This window comes from Homalodisca vitripennis, chromosome 1 (assembly GCF_021130785.1).
Source record: "Homalodisca vitripennis isolate AUS2020 chromosome 1, UT_GWSS_2.1, whole genome shotgun sequence".
Lineage (NCBI taxonomy): Eukaryota > Metazoa > Arthropoda > Insecta > Hemiptera > Cicadellidae > Homalodisca > Homalodisca vitripennis.
Window position 1 is genome coordinate 47,050,086 of NC_060207.1, and position 19,596 is coordinate 47,069,681.

A 19,596-nucleotide genomic window follows, 5' to 3' on the forward strand; every position below is an offset into this window, starting at 1 on the left:
AAATTAAGTTTGTTTTTTGAAAATACTGCTTGATATTTTTATTAAAGCTACTTTAATGAACAAAATGTTTTCTCATAAGGTAATCAAAACTGGATGGCTTCCTGGACACTGTAATATGGCATTTTTTAAGTGAAATATGGAAAACCGAGGGAATGAACACTAACATGCCTCAACGAGCCATTCCCCCAAAGTAAAGCCTGAAAAACAAATACAAATGTTTTGGTATGTTTCATGAACTGAGGAATGATCTCTCCTTCATACCGGAATAGATGTTTTTGACTCATCAGGGGGCTTCTCAGTCTTAGGTATGAATGCATTTTTTCGATGGAACAACATTGCAGACTCTACTATAGCGATGGAAATACCTTAGACCGGAATTTCATTGCAAAAGCCGGACCCATTTTGACAAAAGTAGAATTCCCACAGAAGACCCACATGTGTATTATGTTCTTGATCGGGGCAATAAGAGAAACTCAAACTTGAAATCGTAAATAAATATTATACCAGAAAAAGTAGGCACTATTTTTTACAAAAGTAAGCCTTATAGTCGTCGTATGTACATCTTCGTTATCTATTTGGACAACAACATAAGTGAATAGATAAGTTACGGACCGCAATTTAAAAATTGCGTTCAAAGCAGTAAGTCGTATAAGAAAAATATTTAAACCTTGTCTTATCTTTCCTAAAATACGAGTATGAAATACAATATTAAATAATTTGCACTATTAAATATTTTTAGTATTAAAACCAATGTGTTTTGTCGTCCGAACAAATTATCCTTGAAAGCGCTTCTATCACCATTCCACATGCGGTACGTGGAAATGAACCTATATCAGGAAAGTGGTGGGAAGGTAGAATGTTCTAACTAACTTAAAACACTACAATGAAAGTGAAGATTAAATTCCCTTAACTAAAGAATACATCGTGCACTACGAAACTAGGAAAGAACCCGAAAACCGACTACAAAGAAATGATAAAATTAAACAGGTGACTAAATATTGTAACAAGTGCATGTCATACACTACACTGAACTGTTTTTGTTGCGAAAAATGTGTTGCGAGAGCGCTCAAACTCTGCGTTAAAAAGCGAATTAAAACAACAGCGGAGACAGAATCGTCGCCTGGGGTATTTTACAATTACGAGGCGGCGAAAAAAAACTCGCCGCCTGTGGTTTTCGCAGTCTCACTTAGCGACGATAAAAGCATCCTCTGGGATTCGAAGAAGGATAACTCATCTAAAAGCAAAGAGGCAAAAGCGAGATGATGTGTTCTTCTATGACCATCACTGACGTCACGGTTTTGGAACAAGACTCAGCATTCAAGAACAGGTTTTAAAGATTGTTCAGTTTTAATGCGTAAGCTTCAAAATCCATGCCATGACTGCCATGAGATTAAGGGAAGTCTATGAAATGTTCCACTTATAGAGGTGCTAGGTTTCCAGGTTTCTGTGGGCGTCTTTGCTAAAGGATTCTCTTGGAGGTTTCACACAATCAAAGGGAGACGACATTTGTCTCTATAATCATTAATACTCGTAGTTTCAGAAAGATGTGGGAAACCTGGGTTTTCAACGAATCCTCTTTTGAAGTTCACAAACATGCGATAATAAAGAGACATGTGGTATTGACAGACAGTGTTTACTCATTTTACATTGACTTATCGTATAAGAATATATTTCCGGTTTGAAAATGTTTTAGATTATGCCCCTGATTACTGCCATAAGATTCTGGACTGTGCTGTGATAAAGAATTGAATGAGGTATACGGTATTTCAAACCTTACATAGTTATTGATTAGAATTGAGCCATCTTGACGTTCTTATAGATTTCGCTCATTAGAGAGGTTCTACGGGTATCTAGCCAAATGAAATGGAGAATGGAGATAAGAGTTTTACAACTATGTGTCTCAGAGAAACTTGGAACTGACTCACCATCCGTAACTATGACGCTCGTGTTGAAAATTTTAGCTCTACAAACATGGAGAGCGAGACAGGATGATTTTTGGACAGAAACCATACTAAATTATTAATTATCTGGGGGATTTTTGTGGACATTATCCATTCAAGCCAAGAATCTCGATGGTTCTACTTTTGAGCATCTCAGCTTATTACAAAAGAGATGAGATGGGTCTTTATGTGATCCTATAGATTACATCAGGGTTGCTGTCGCTAACTTATTAGACGATCCGGTGAAGCGATACGAAATTGGATAAAACTATTCGAGTTTCATAAATGACCACCACTAACTTTTGTGAACGGTCTTATTGTGTGGGGAATAGTTAGCACTGTGTAATAGGATTTATGTAATCTGGATTATTTGTATGTACGCTATGTGGACTTTTGGGGGTTTTAATGCTTTATTATAAAATCGTATCAACCATAGTTAGAACACTTTAGTTGAATGAATTTATATTATTACTGTATACTTGTAACACTCAACAATTATTTCTATCATTATATACTTTACAACACGTCTTATAATACATATTGTTTCATAAATGTTTGCTCAAAACCAAACCGTACACTTTAGGAAACGTTTGATAACTGACATTTGAGCCGTAATATAACAAAGAGATCCGTGATATTTCCACTTTAATACATGTTTTGAACCTTAATTTTGTATTTCTATTAACACAAATGAAAATAGGTCATTTCAAAATTATAATTTAGATTTTTAATTAAAACTGTCTCAATTTGTTGGAAACATACAAGAACGTTTCCATGTAGAAGATATAAATAAAAGATTTCTCCAGAAACAGTATCAATAGCAAATAGAACGATCGAACCAGTTAAGTTATAAAATATATTGGTTGTGCAAAAATCTCTATTGAGCGTGCTCTATTTTTTATTTTTCATTATTGAACGAATTATTTGATTGACAATAAAATTTAATAATGAAAAATTCACATTTTAGGATATTCAATATGAAAGAATCATTAAGATTTTTTTTCTGCTACAGTTCACTACAACAGTACCTAGAACACACGTAGAAACATAAAAATATATTTATTATCAGTAGGGAAATAAGAGTACCAATTTATAAATATGTTTTCTATGGTTTAATGGGTGGGCTAAGATTACCAAAGAAATATTTTCAAAGTATTTAGTTTAATTTCATGAGAAGACTGAAATTATCTTCTGCTAAAAAGATTATGTAATGACTTTTTTATCAATATAACAGGAAAAACATAAAGCCACGACTTATCGCGCCTTCAGTTTATTGTTATCGTTAAACTAAGGTTTTTAAGAGTGCGAGAAGATAGAACAGACAATCCACCCACGGCCTAGGATTCTCAAATGGCTTGGCATGCTATGAGAAGAAGTGCGATACACGTCTATAATATATGTTATTATTATATATTACATTAATAAAATATCGCAACCTTTGTGCACAAAACACTTTGATCATAGTAATTTGGCTAAAGCAATAAATATAGAACTATAGAATCATATATTATTGGGATCTATAAAAAGACTAAGTTGGGTCATAAAAACTATAAAGATAGCCGCTTAGTCTCCAGACACTAAACAAGTTCTTCTTTTATGGCCAATTACAGTCTTTATATATTTTAGATGAATGTGTTCCCGTTTGGATAATCTCGATAATAGATTATTGCTCTTAACGGTTTGTTGCTTTAGAATATCGATCGAGTCCGTAGTCAATGAGTATAAAAAAGGTGTGTTAATGTTGGATGATATGCGTGGATTAACAACGTAACCTATTTGTTTCTTGTATATAAGATATCCATATACCACTTACTCCACGCATTCTTATATTCAAACCGATAAAAAATTTAAAAATAACCATTCGTAGTCAAATAATTGGATTTTTAATGAAATGTGAGACTACTGGACTCGCCGGCCCCCACTATCGTGACTTGTGACAATCGGTCTACAGCTGCGTCAAGCCTTCCTGTTGTTTGTAAACGTGTCATTACTTACATGGCCGGTGGATAAAGCCCTGAAGAGACGGCAACCTCTACCAGCAAGTCAGGAATCGTTTTTGTGATCTTGGCACGCCAAAATTACAAGAAATCTAGAGTCACCGTGGTTTCTATCCTCAACTGGTCACAGCTCCAGAGGCTCGCCGTGCTGTAGGCAGGGCTTCACTCTCAACACTCGGTGAATTCCGTATAATATCATATAATACAGTTTAAAATTCATATTTTTGAGAACATAGAATACAAACTAATCGTTTCCGATTACCGACGTAACTGTTACCTTCCGGAGCTTGGAACACTGCATTAATTGCATTGAGTTTTGATTTATCATTCGACTAACAATTAAAATTTAAAATTGTGCTATGTACTTTTTATCGATGACCAAGAATATCAATGTACAATCGTTAATGCTAAAAAATAGCTACGTTAGTTATAAATCATTTAATACTACGCCAATACTACGACCTCAGACAACTGAAAGTAATTCAACATTTAAACGCTCTCACATTAGCTTCCTCCCCTCACTGTCTTCAGTTGCTGTTCTCACGTACAGAGAAATGAATAGACTATATCATTTGTCATGTCTCTTGAGATGTAGTTTGAATGTACGAGTATAATGTATTACAACGAAGAGCGTTCTCGTTATATTTGATATTGATTTAGGCTTTTCAAGACATTTAAATAGTTCTATGATATAGTTTGATTTAATTATAAAATGTTATATAATATATTAAAATTGTTAAGAGTGTTATATCAGTTTTTTTACTCATATTAGTGATCATAGAATATCTACTGTTCATAGAATTCATATAATTATGTATAGATTTTTTAAGTAATAATTATTAACAATGTGCTTTCGGTTTTCATTCATGATATGCTGATGTTATTATTTTATATTTTTATTTTCCTTTGATATCAGGTAGGGAAAGATAGATAATTTTAACGTTTATTTAGAAATTTATTTTATGATAAATGTTACTTAGCTACAGTTGTTTTTGTATATTGCTTCAGTATTTGTTACATAATGAGAAAATGTATATTTTAGGGGTTTTGATGTGTATATTTTCTGTATATATTTTATTGTGTGTATCCTTTGGGATAATAGTTACAAAGCTCTATTGTTGAAGATTTAAAACCACATATTGTACTGGGAGCGACCTAGATAGAACATGTGACTCTGAATGTATAGTCGAGACAAATACCTGCGGTTTTCTTTATGACAAAGAGTTGCCAGTGAATAGTCCTGGTACAACTGCCACAAAGAATTCTCCATTACTTGCATTCTAAGTTCTAACTTATAGCTTTACTTTCTTAGACTTGTGTGGTATTTTATTTTGTTGCTTACGCGTTGAATGTATATTATCCTTTCAGATCAAACTCTATACTATAGCATTACTCAACATAACGTAAATTATTTATATCATGTGCGACGTAGATATATTTAGGAACAGACAGCACACACACACACACACACACACACACACACACACACACACACACACACACACACACACACACACACACACACACACACACACACACATTATTTATATGGCTTAAAACAAAATAAAACTCTTCGTGCCCGTGCGCGTGTGTATGTCTGTCTGTGTGTTTGTGTGTGTGCGGCCGCGCGTGTGTGTCAACCCAAATAATGTTAAAGCATAATACAACATTCCATTTTGGGCACTGGAATCGTTCATTGAATTTCGGGGACTAACATCCTACATTTTATTTCGGGGACAAGAATCGTACATTCCATTTCAGGGACAACATCGTAAATTTTTTTGGGGAACTAGCAGTGTACATTGGATTTTGGGGAACCAAAACCAAAATCCTGTATTCTATTTCAAGGATCGTACGTTGCATTTCGGGGACTATCACTATATATTCCACCTCGGGAATTAACGTTGTACGTACCACTGCGGGAAGCAGAACTTCACTTTGATTTCAGGAACTAACACCGTAATTCCTTGTCGGGGGACTCGTACATTAGATTTCCAAACGAGTGCGAGTACATTACATTATGAAATAGAGTACATCACGTTCTGTTCATTAAAGGAGTATCTAGAGCTAAAAATGGAATGATAACAGGATTTCGGATATTTTCTTCCGCCATACGTTACAAATCCAGTAATACAATTTTTATACAACTGGTGACACCACCTGAGAAACGAGCTTATATCGTGTTTGTGTTTATGTTACAGAGATGCCGGGACAGCGAGCATGGCAATCAGAGCAGTACGGCAGCATCTCACAAGGGCCTGATACCATGAGTCAGTGAACTACCAAGCTCAGCGATGTCAGACCCGGACAACTACGACGACGAGGTCAGTTCCACATCCTGCACGAGTAGAGCAGAATAGACACATGTAGTGTTATTTTATTATATACCATGAATCAGTGAACTACCAAGCTCAGCGATGTCAGACCCGGACAACTACGACGACGAGGTCAATCTCACATACTGCAAAAGCAGACAAGAATAGACACATGTAGTGTTATTTTATTATACACCATGAATCAGTCAACTACCAAGCTCAGCGATGTCAGACCCGGACAACAACTACGACGAGGTCAATCTCACATACTGCAAAAGCAGACAAGAATAGACACATGTAGTGTTATTTTATTATATACCATGAATCAGTCAACTACCAAGCTCAGCGATGTCAGACCCGGACAACTACGACGACGAGGTCAATCTCACATACTGCAAAAGCAGACAAGAATAGACACATGTAGTGTTATTTTATTATATACCATGAATCAGTCAACTACCAAGCTCAGCGATGTCAGACCCGGACAACTACGACGACGAGGTCAATCTCACATACTGCAAAAGCAGACAAGAATAGACACATGTAGTGTTATTTTATTATATACCATGAATCAGTCAACTACCAAGCTCAGCGATGTCAGACCCGGACAACTACGACGACGAGGTCAATCTCACATACTGCAAAAGCAGACAAGAATAGACACATGTAGTGTTATTTTATTATACGAGTATACCATGAATCAGTCAACTACCAAGCTCAGCGATGTCAGACCCGGACAACTACGACGACGAGGCCAATCTCACATACTGCAAAAGCAGACAAGAATAGACACATGTAGTGTTATTTTATTATATACCATGAATCAGTCAACTACCAAGCTCAGCGATGTCAGACCCGGACAACTACGACGACGAGGTCAATCTCACATACTGCAAAAGCAGACAAGAATAGACACATGTAGTGTTATTTTATTATATACCATGAATCAGTCAACTACCAAGCTCAGCGATGTCAGACCCGGACAACTACGACGACGAGGTCAATCTCACATACTGCAAAAGCAGACAAGAATAGAACATGTAGTGTTATTATATTTATATACGAGTATACCATGAATCAGTCAACTACCAAGCTCAGCGATGTCAGACCCGGACAACTACGACGACGAGGTCAATCTCACATACTGCAAAAGCAGACAAGAATAGATACACGTAGTGTTATTTTATTATATACCATGAATCAGTGAACTACCAAGCTCAGCGATGTCAGACCCGGACAACTACGACGTCGAGGTCAGTATCTCATACGGCAAAAGCAGACGAGAATAGACACATGTAGTGTTATTTTATGTTTCATGTGGCGACAGCAGGAAAAATCCAGTTACCTCAGAATAGAATAGCTTCCACAATAAAACCTCAATATGGAGGCAATAAGAACTGTGACAAGTCAACCGTTCTCTGTTAAAAGCCCACTACTACACTCTTAGTGAAAATTATTGCTGCTTTAATGTGGTCATAACTCCTTCCACAATTGCCACCCACGGGCTTTGTTTGTATTTGTTGCTTTTATGAGATCCTGGTTTGATGTGTTTGTTCTCCCTGGGGAGATCTGCTCTATTTCAAACTCCTCAGTTTAATTCATCCGGGGGAAATATTTTTCTACTTTACTGCAATGCTATTGAAGTGCTTTACTGAATCAAACCTATTTTGAGTCATTCCATCCGGACGTGGGCCTATGAACGATATCGCGCTTTGTCGCACATTGGAACATTAAATGGGGAGTGGTGACCTTTCATCTAATATCGTTAAAACCCTTTACTTTTATAAATCAGCCCAATATATTCACCGATATTAACGGTCTGTGACCTAAAAAGAATATTCTGAATAGATTTATACGTCCTTGCGTTCCCAGCCTTAGACTCGCAACATTATTTCTCTATATCCAGAAACTGAATTTCATAACAAAGATGTCTGTCTTTCAAGTTTCTTAACATAATTATTTTGAGGAATATTTAATTTGTAAATTATGAGAATGCTTGCTGTATAAATTGAAGAGGTTATAATAAATGCGCGATTTAAAAAAAAAAATAAAAAAAATATTGTTTTTGACATTCTATAGTATAAAAAACTACTTTTACTTTGGTTTTATAAAGACAATGATTCTACAGAACATTAACTGCCAATCTTCGCTTGAACCAGGAGTTGTGAAAACCAGAAAGAGTGTACATAGTTTATAGCCGCGCATACTAGAAGGATAAAAGACCGAAGGAACGCCCACCCATTCATAATCATAGTGTGCGTACAGAGCGATCAAATGATCTTGACGTTCCAAACCTTTTTATATATACCTTTTTACACAATACATTTACAACGCAGAAAATGAGAATAAAAGCACTTCATCGTGCCAATATCCTTTCGGTAGTATAATTTACAGTTTTCAACAATATGCTTTACAAATTTATTTATTCGTTAAACTAAAGAAATTTATAACAAAAATATCTTTTGTTACACATTTATTATTCTAAAGAATGTTTCTAGTTTTAAATTTTGTTGCAATTATTTAATTATAATTAAGTACAACAGTACTTATGATGTACAATTCGCTTGAATAGACGGGTTTTGTGATAGTTTGTGCTTGAACAGATGAAATGGGAAAGATAGAAGTTAAAAAACAAATCAGCCTGTGAACAATGGCGGCGGATTGATTTAAGGAAAGAACGCCGCTGAGCGATAACACCACTGGAAATAAAGAATAAATCCCAGCCTTGGGCTTTCTTCGCTAGATTTTCCTTGGTCTCTGTTTTCCTCTTTTGTCTCTTAATGAAATGGAGAGTCAATTATTTCACTATTTCAAGCTATTAAATATGTATTTTCAGTTAACATTTGTTAACATTGCAGCTTGAAATATAAACGAGTCACTAGTTTAAGGTTTATTACACGAATCGAAGCGAAACGCATTTAAAATAGCTAGCTTAACTGAATGAGTTTCTTCTTTGTAGTGATGTAGCCTTTATACTGCAGATAAGCAAATATCTTCCGTATCAGGAGACCAGATTCAAAGAGATGGCTGGTAGTGACATTGCTTCTTCAAAGGGTAACGTTACCAAATACCTAGTGACAGTCAGGAAGAATGATATTGTAACGTATAAAATTAGGTATTCCTATCGAGTAAATGTATAACATTAATATAACACGGAAAGGCTGTACTTCATATCTCAACGCATTTAAAATTGAACACTATAAACACACATTACACAAAGGTACATACAACAAAATGTCGCAAAACTACATCCATCGAATAGAATGCACAGTTAAAGATTGAACAATATTAATACTGATATATTGCACACGTTTCAAAGATACAGCCACTGAGTAGAATGCATAGTTAAACACTGTACACTATAATCACTACCACTGGAACATAATCAGATGCAATTTCATAACATGGCACTTCCATCAAATATATTCTACCACTTTTACTATATTATTCATATTAATACTTATATTATACTATACAATCATATAATACTTTTGTACAATTACTCTCAGTAAGTTCTGCTGGTATTAAATAATTCAGGTAAACTCCTCAAACAATTTCTAGGAATCAGGTAAGACGAACCATTGCTGTACTTTTACTTTCATGTACTTGCAGCCTACATGCAGTGACGCGATGTTCGGGAGAGGGGAGGGAGAGTGGTCATCAATGTTACTAACATAAACAAAAGCTACTCTACCTGCTGCCGTTTTCTTCCTTTTCCTCTAAGCACAAGTCTGCTATTAGATCAGCGCACTCAGCGCACGTTCTATGATTGACCAGCGGCTTTGCACGCGATTTCTAATTGAACAACAGGAGCGTTCTAAGCATATCTTTCTAATAGCATACATAATAAACACTCCTGACAATGATTGATTGTTACTGAAAGTTAATCCAATCACCCGGTCAATTTCAAAATAATTACACTTTAGTTTAAAGAGCGATGTTTTGAGACTCTGAAGTCAGAAGGTAAAGCTAATTATTTCATTATGTAATATACAAATTTCTCTGCAAAATTCCATAATACTTGAATAAATAGCGCCAACAATTTCAGTAACACTTAACTTTCTTAGGCCAGAGAGGAGGGACACTAAACTTGTATTAATCTTATGATTTAATATGTTTCGGCCCTATAATAACTTGAACGGGATATAGTGCTTATGGGAGTTATTATTCATTGTTCATTGCTGAGATGTTCAAAAGGCGAATAAAACATCCAATGGCTTGAGGTTCAGCGATGGAAGATGCCATTATGATTGAATCCATTACACGAAACATACGCCACAGTAGAGTTTGCCTTGTTTCCCCAATCTAGAAAATAAACGAACATAAATATGTAGGTCAGAAGAGTCAAAGAGTGTCTACTTCCGGTCATTTAAATCTACTTCCAGTGCCGCAGTAACGTTTGCATTGTTGCTCCAATTAATAAAATATTAAATACGTTTTTCTGAAAAGTCTATTTCGGTCACAAGAAGACTATCTACGGCCATTATAATATATTTCTTGTTTAACGTAATTCAGGTACCAGTAATCTGTCGCGGGCCTAATTACAAATGTGTGTCATATTACACAGCTGTTTTCCCAATAGTGGACATTGAAAAACCCATCAAAAAAAAAAAACAACAAAAAAAAATAAAAAAAAAAAAAAAAAAAATTAAAAAGAAAAAAAAAAAAACTCAAGAAAAAAAACAAAAACCAAAAAAAAAAAAAAAATCAAAAAAAAACAAAACACAATACATAAAAAAAAAAAATATAAACAAAACACAACAAAAAAAAAAAATAAAAAAAAAAACAAAAAAAGTAACAAAAAAAAAAAATACAAACAAAAAACAACCAACAACAAAACAAAAATAACAAAAAAAAAAAACAAAAAAAAAAAAAAAAAAAAATACAAAAAAAAAAAATAAAAAAAAAAAAAACGACAAAAAAAAAAACCTATAAATAAAGAAAAAAAAACAAAACAACCAACCAAAAACAAAAAACAAAAAATAAAAAACACAGAAAAACACAACTAAAAAAAAAAAACAAAACAAGAAAGAAAACAAAAAAACACAAAAAACAACAAAAAAAAAAAAAAAAGAAAAAAAAAAATAAAAAAAAAAAAAAAAAAAAACTATAAAAAAAAAAAGAAAACAAAAAAAAAAAAAAACAAAAAACAAAATCAAAAAAAATAAAAAAAAACAACAAAACAAAAAAAAAAAAAAAAAAAAAAAAAAATACAAGAAAAAAAATAACAAAAAATTAAAAAAAAAAAATAAATAAAACACACAAACCAAAAAAGAAAAAAAAAAAAAAAAAAAACAAACAAAAAAAAAAAAAAATAAAATGGAAAACAACAACAAAAAAAAATAAACCAAAAGGAAAATAAAAAAGAAAAATATATTCTTTTTCAAAGAGATTGTAAACCATTTATAATATTTTAAATATATATTATATTAAATTATAATATATTTATAATTTATAATATAATAATTTATAAAAACCTATACTCGTAGTTGATTTTCTTGAGAATCGCTTACTTGTCTGTTTGACACATAAGACACGTGAATGTCAAAAATGTTATCGTTGGTGGGACATCGCGAAGTTGAGGTCGAAATGGGAGGGTAAAGAAAGGATTTATAAATCCAAAACGTTTATATACTGTTCTCAAGTAAAACATTATCTTACTTAGCAAAACTAATATATTTGACGTATAAATACAAACGTTCAATACTGTTTCAAGTAAAACTATATCTTACCTTAGCAAAACTATTTATTTGGGACTATATATACCAAACGTTATATACTGTTCTCAAGTAAAACAATATTTTTTTTTGTACTTAGCAAAAACTAAATATATTTGACTATAAATACCAAACGGTCAATACTGTTCTCAAGTTAAAATCAATATCTTACCTTAGACAAAACTAATATATTTGACTATAAATACCAAACGTTAATACTGTTCTCAAGTAAAACATATTCTTACCTTAGCAACAAACTAATATATTTGACTATAAATACCTAACGTTCTCAATACTGTTCTCAAGTAAAACAATATCTTACTTAGCTAAAAATCTAATATTTTTTGGACTATAAATACCATCGTTAAATACTGTTCTCAAGTAAAACTATATCTTACCTTAGCAAAAAACTAATATATTTGGACTATAAATACCAACGTTCAATACTGGTCTTAAGTAAACAATATCTTACCTTAGCAAAACTAACGTATTTGACTTATAAATACCAAACGTTAAATACTGTTCTCAAGTAAAAACAATATCTTACCTTAGCAAAAACTAATTATATTTGACTATAAATACCAACGGTTAACTACTTGTTCTCAGTAAAACATATCTTAGCTTACCAAACTAATATTGTTTGGATTATAAATAACAAACGTTTTAAATACTGTTCTCGTAAAACAATATTTACCTTATGCTAAAACTAATATATTTGACTATAAATACCCAAACGTTAAGTATCTGTTCTCAAGTAATAAAAAAACATTTCTTAGCTTAACCAAAACTATTATGTTTGATTATAATTACAAACGTTATATACCGTTCTCAATGTTTAAAACAATATCTTATGCATTACCAAAACTAATATGTTTGATTCATAAATAACAACGTTAATATGTTCTCAACTAAAAAATATCTTTGCTTAGCAAAACAAATATGTTTTCAACAATGGGATCTCGTCAAAGAAATCCCACGGATATGTGGGTGGCTAAACTTTTAGAATAAGATCCTTTACCAGCTTTAGGGATGTATTAGGCATTGTGTTAATTGAATATTACTAACTATGTATATCATTCTGTGAATTTACTACGATATGGTTACGAACTGTAGCCATGTTTGAACAAATTTAAATTTCATGAGGATGGTTGAATTAAAATGGACGGAGGAAAGGTTGTCTTAATTTATAAATTAATATTAATATTAAATCTTGTTTAGTATTAATATTATTTTATAGACTTGTTGAATACAGTCGCTCATTTTGTAGAGTGAAATTGGGATACTCAGACATAATGTGGATCTTTAGGGCTGCTGCGTCAGCAAACGCAGATACTTGCCTTTAACATGGTCATGTGCGTAACCAGAGAGGTGCAGGAGGCAACTACCGCCCTCCACTCACTATAGGAAGGAAAAGGAAATTTTGTTTAAATGTAAATTTAAACTAAATGTTATAATAATTTATACATCACTTCTTTGCAAATAACCTTCATTTTTACGTTTTTAAGTCATCATTAACCGTGGATTACAGTATTAATAGCATTTACAGTAAAAAACAGTCATTTTTTTCTTTTTGCTTCATGTGTAACATTTCTTAAATTAAATGTCTCAACTTTTATGATTCTTCTATCTATTTTCATGATTTTATTAATTTTTATTGTATTAAGTTTTAAAGGGTTAAAATGACCGCCGTATTGAAACCTGATGTGATAGTACAATAATAATAATTCTCTTCTTTTTTGAGACTGCAAGAACATCAGTTCACATCTGCCTGTACAGTATGTTACTATGATGACTAAAGGCAGTTAATAAACGATGCCTAGTGTGTCCACATATTATGAGGATAATGTGGGTTAATTGTGTAAAATCTGAAATATTTTGCCTTGAAATGTTGGACCTCAATAAAATAACGTTAAGGAATACTAGTAGAGTAGGTGTTAAAAAATACAAAGTCACATATATTATTAAAACTTTGCTACTCACAGACTAAAATACTAAAACAAACTTGCACTTACAAAAATAAAACACTTCTTATAGCCAACATGAACGCACTACAGCTATATCAGCTATAAATAACTGATATATTATCTAATCTCACTTATTGAAATGTTATAAAAGAATACACACACACACACACACACACACACACACACACACACACACACACACACACACACACACACACACACACACACACACACACACACACACACACACACACACACACACACACACACACACACACACACACATATATATATATATATATATATATATATAAAATAAACAAAAATGAAAAATTTGACAAAAGCAAACAAAAATAACTTTGCATTTTTAAGAAATTATAATAAGTAAGTTTTTGAACAGTAATCGTAATCAAAATGTAGTATAATAGTACTATTAAAAAAATTGAGTTTTTTTTCGTTTAATTGCAATTATTAGATATTGTAACTAAATGTATTTCCAGTCATATACATTATGAAAAGTGAATGGGTGAAATCGGTTGGGTGGTTAATGGTTTTCCCAAGGATTTCTCTAGAACATCAACACATTGATTCCGTCAAAAATTCAAGTGGTGAAGCAAACTTTAAATGAGGAGTTTCCTCTGCAGCGCTTTCTCAAAGCGTTTAAAAACTTGTGGTGCAGACAATTTTAACAGCTTAGTGTTATTTCAAGTATGATAACAGACATATTTAGGAGTTTTTAAGCAAAGTATTTTTATGTATGTATGTTTTATGTTTAAGTCGTTAAAAGTGAAACACACACATAATTAAAATACTAAATCGAAGTTTTAATACAATTACATGAAGTTATAATTACATTTTACAGTAAGAGCTTTAAACATTAGTTTAAATATTATCTGTTTTTAAAGGTTTTGTTCATTTCTTAATGTATACACTATCTAACTGATTATGATAAACCTATTTGGCTTATAACTACAACAGATTATATGCAATGTTATTATGTTGTAGAGTAAAATAAATAAGATTATGTAATTTCATCGAAACACTGATACGAGTATTTTCCAGCTTTGGGCAAAATGATACAGTATTTCCATAGTTATTTCAAGTAATAACAAATAGAACTTACATGCTTAGCCTAATGTCGGTTACTACATATAGGAAGTTGAAACAGAAAATGTTACCGACCTTCTATTAATCTCGTTCAATCCACTTGGTCACATTCATACTTTACACTTCATACCTGTCGTTCCGGAAGAATTGACACACGCAGGGCCTCTGCATGTCAAACTGTCCTAAGGAAATGCCATTAGGTTAGAGATTTTTGTTTGTTTCTAGCACACTCTTACTTTTATTTCATAATTGATACATACACTGGTGCAGGATCTACGATTTTTTTACCAGAAATATTAGTTTGATTCAAAAAGAATGAGTCTATGATTATGTCTATACATAAGTGTATACTAATTTACTTTAACTTACGAATTCTAGTTATGTGATATACTGTCAGTATTAATAAATAATTCGTAATCAAGATAATCCAACCAAAATCGTTTAGTTTTCGAATAAATTATCACAGCGAGAAGAGGTAAACCTAGCTCTAGCATAAAACCATCATAGAAGTCGATTAAGACTTCTGGAAAATTAGGTAAGGGTGTTTATTTTGATTTTCTGATATCCTTCGTAGTTCAGCAATAAATCTCTCATAAAGGCATTTACGGTTGCTGATAAAAGGCAATCAAAGCGCAATTCGGAGTTCTTATTAAGATCCATAGATTTACTACGTGAATAGTGTAGACTGAATGATTCACTGACTGATCAAGAAAGCAAATAAATATTTAATAAATAACCACGAAATGTCTGCACCGTCATTTATGTGCTTAGTAATCGCACGTAACTACATTTTAATTTGACCTTAAGACTGTTTTAGGAGTAGTGTACTGAAAATAGCAATGACACAAATTGATGATTATTATAATTATAACACAAAAGCATAATTCAAACAAACCTAAATTTTATTATTATATTCAGGAGATTATAGATATTGTTATTCGATTTTTTTGTATTTAAGATTTAGATACCAATAATTAGCCCTTTTCCACATAAAGATTTGAATAGCCAATTTCACTTAACAAAATAGTCGTTTCTAGATGTTTCTTCTTAACACTTGAATTTTATGATTTATAGACCGAAGACATGAGTAAAATTCAGATCTTATATCTGTTGAGGTAACAATATTACTCGTATTTGGGACAGTAGAGATCAAATAAGCCAAAATAACATTAACAACGCGAAAAGTACAGAACATTTTCAACTGCCAATAAAATCTGACAAAATCGTATATACATATACTATGACAATTTGAGGCGCAAACTGTAGTAATGTGGTGAGAATATTAAAAGCTTATATTATTTTCATAATGTTGAAAATGTATATAGACATGAGAATAGTTTGTGGTATTCACTACACTAACTTTTGTCTATAGATGTTGTGGGGTTATTGCAGTTCTATAAAATTAAATGTGTCCTCGCAAAGGTCAGTGACCCACGAGGAAGGGAGTAAATAGGCTTAAAAGAGGAAATAAAAGGATAATGAATCAAAGAAAATATTAATACGAAATCCAGGCAACAGTAAGTGGCATATTTTAAAATTATAACACATATTTCTAAAAGCTAACGATAATATTTAGCTAGTATAATATTTTCAAAAAGTAAAATTCCAAATTTGCTGTACATACATATAATTTGACAAGCTTAGTAAAATAAAAGCTACCCCAGGTTTCTAGACCAAACGTCGAGATAGTACGTAAGAGTTCCTTAACTATGGTTGTTCTGTGATAAAAAATGTTGAATCTTTACACCATGATATTTTGCACAAATGTTCTTCAGATATGAGCACAAAAGGTATTCCAGACCGTCCTCTGTTTTTGAAAGCTTTAGAAATATATGAAATATCAGGGGCGTTTCAATTAAACGTATTGAATGAACACTTTGACTGCGGAAAACGGGTTACTGCGTCAGTTGTCAGCTACGTCAGTCAATATCATTCAGCATATATACCGCAGATAATGTGTGGAACATTCACGTTATCTCATAGTTAGACGTTCCTTTCACTCTCCAGGATTCTAGTCCATCGTCTTTAAACTTCCGGGAGAATTAATCAAATATCATAATTTACTGAAAAATATATCATGGATTTGTGGAACTGTACCTTATTAACTTATACTACGCTCTTTGAAAGTATTGTGTTAAAATACAAATTTTAGAAGTAAACTGGCTTTGGATGCTTTAAACTATTAAATCTCAGAGCATACTCGACCAAACGCAATGTATTTTGCAAATAAGAGTACTTTCACCTCTATTGTCTCACTGCTAACTAAGACACAGGTTTACCTTCCGCATCTATATTTTTTAATCTTGAAACATATTAAAGAATGGCGTATCTCGAAAAACAAAATAGGTAATTACTAGAATTTAAATTATCATTTCTAGCTCAACTTGGTTTTACTTTTAGTATAATTATATTTATTTTGATGTTTTGGTAACAACGTGTATACAAGTTTTGAAAAAGGCTAACCATCTGAAACATTGGGAGAAAAAGTGTTTTTATTTCTAACTATATTATTGAAATTAAATTATGATACTATATTATGCGTAACAGTTCAATAAAATTGGATGTGTTACGACAAAATTAAAGAAATAGAAATAATAAAAGAGAAGGAAATTCTTCTAATTTAAGTAACATTTATATGGAGCAACTTTAATTTTATAATTTCATTACCAACTGCTTTTACATTGGTATTTAGATTGGTTGGTAACAGTGGCTTGCAGATTTGATTACCGCTGAACCAAAATCACGGTCTGTCACGTCCCGCAAGGGTATTGGATACACTGCCACACTCGATTGGTTATCTACAATTGTACCGATGTAATGCGTATTTTCTCAAGGTTAGTCATACAAACGGAGAAATGAATGGAAAATTGTTACGTTATCAAACGTTTAATGGTTCTATGTATATAAATACAGTAAAACAATTAATATTGAATATTAAAATCATTATTTTAAAATACTTTGTAATTAAGTGGGCAAAAATTAAGTGCTTACACGATTGCGTGTTTCACCAGCCGGTGTTTTGTTAATAATACTTAAATTGCAATGTCAGAAAATGACTCAAAGTCTAAACATGCGTGATTATCTCAATTTTAGTTATATACATGTACATTGTGAGCTTCATTTACCCTTAAGGTAGAAGATAATTCGTACAGTTGAGATTACATAGAGCTTGAGTGCTAAACACAACAATATTCTTTGGCGTACTGGAAAATATTACCCTCGATATGGCATATCAATTTATTCACGTGTATTAGAATAGGTAACGGTCCCAAAATTGAGCCAAATGTCTTGTTCTCTTACATCTCACACTGGTCAAAACGGATTGGAAATTAATTAATTAACTTAATTTGAATTACAGTATTATTAATTTATTAAATTTATTCTGTACTCGACACACAAAAATATCAATGACGGTATGCTACTGCCTACCGTCTCATGCTATGTATGAAATACTGGAATAATGTGAGCTGGTATCCAATGGTGTGTGATAATGCCGGTAATGGCGCTATAATTATGGTACGGCCGCTAACAAATAATGCCCTCAGTGATATGGATGGCGGGTTCTACACTGGCGATGCCGCTTTGTTGTTTTGTTGGAAACAGCTTTTATCTCTGCACTGGAAACACAATATGTTCAATATTTAAAAAGTGACATGATAGCGATGCTTCAGCTCATAGCCGTGCAATCTAAATCGTTCTATATTGATTTTTCAGAGCAACTTTTATTTATCTTCACTTCTTGTTTATTTAAGTTGTTACCTGCGTTATGAACCGTGTTGTAACACGAATATTTGTTAAAAAGTTGAAATAATATTCCAATATTATGCGATATTCCAATGTACGAAAAGGTCAAAGCTTGAATCGCCAAACTGTGGCTTGAAAAAAGAAAGAAAAAAATGATAAAACTACGGGCCTCAAGCGTACATGTTATAAATGTGTCGGCTATTAAATCTTGACCAATTAATATAACAAAAAAATTATTTTAAAAATTGCAATACTTGTCTGTCTGTCTATAAACGCTGCGGAGGCCGCATTTTCTACGGCCACTAGAATTGACTCAAACTTTATTCATGTAAAAATATAAAAATACCCATAGAATATTTGGGTTATGGCTTATGATATAATTCAGGAAGTATAGTGAACGCGCCTAGAATCAAGGGGACACAGCCCACACTCTCAACAATTGTTCTGAGAAGAGTTTTCTTAGTGAAGGATCATTTATAAAACTTTGTTAAGTGTATAAATTAATCACAATATCAAAGATTAATTTCAAACTAGTATAAGCAGAAGAAGACGTAAGCAAATTTGGCACTAAATGAAGTGGCTGATCTGACATTGATATTATTACACGGATCTTACCTCAAACTAGGCATGCATATCCTGTTCCATAAGTCAGTATTAATATAGACCAGATTTGGAACCTAGAAATTAGAGTGCAAGGAGACAAACTATACTATTCAATAACACTGGTTCGTTAATGAACAGTTTTTTAAAACTTCGTATAATGAATTCTGAGACCAAAGGCAATGTATAATTTAACCAATTTTTTGCTCTAC

The 19,596-nt window shown here is 32.4% G+C and overlaps 1 protein-coding gene across 3 annotated transcripts in view; it reads left to right on the top strand.

Moving 5' to 3' along the window:
- LOC124360715 (inactive dipeptidyl peptidase 10-like) overlaps positions 1-19,596 on the top strand; it is a 247,872-nt gene that overhangs the window by 84,522 nt on the left and 143,754 nt on the right. Inside the window, exon 2 of one of the 3 annotated variants that reach the window (XM_046814555.1) lies at positions 6,139-6,261. In XM_046814555.1, coding sequence (XP_046670511.1) covers positions 6,232-6,261 — 30 coding nt within the window. In that variant the 5' untranslated portion in view covers positions 6,139-6,231. Of the gene's footprint in view, positions 1-6,138; positions 6,262-6,311; positions 6,385-7,343; positions 7,383-19,596 lie in introns of those variants that run through there. The other 2 variants (XM_046814572.1, XM_046814563.1) reach the window with 2 other exon arrangements.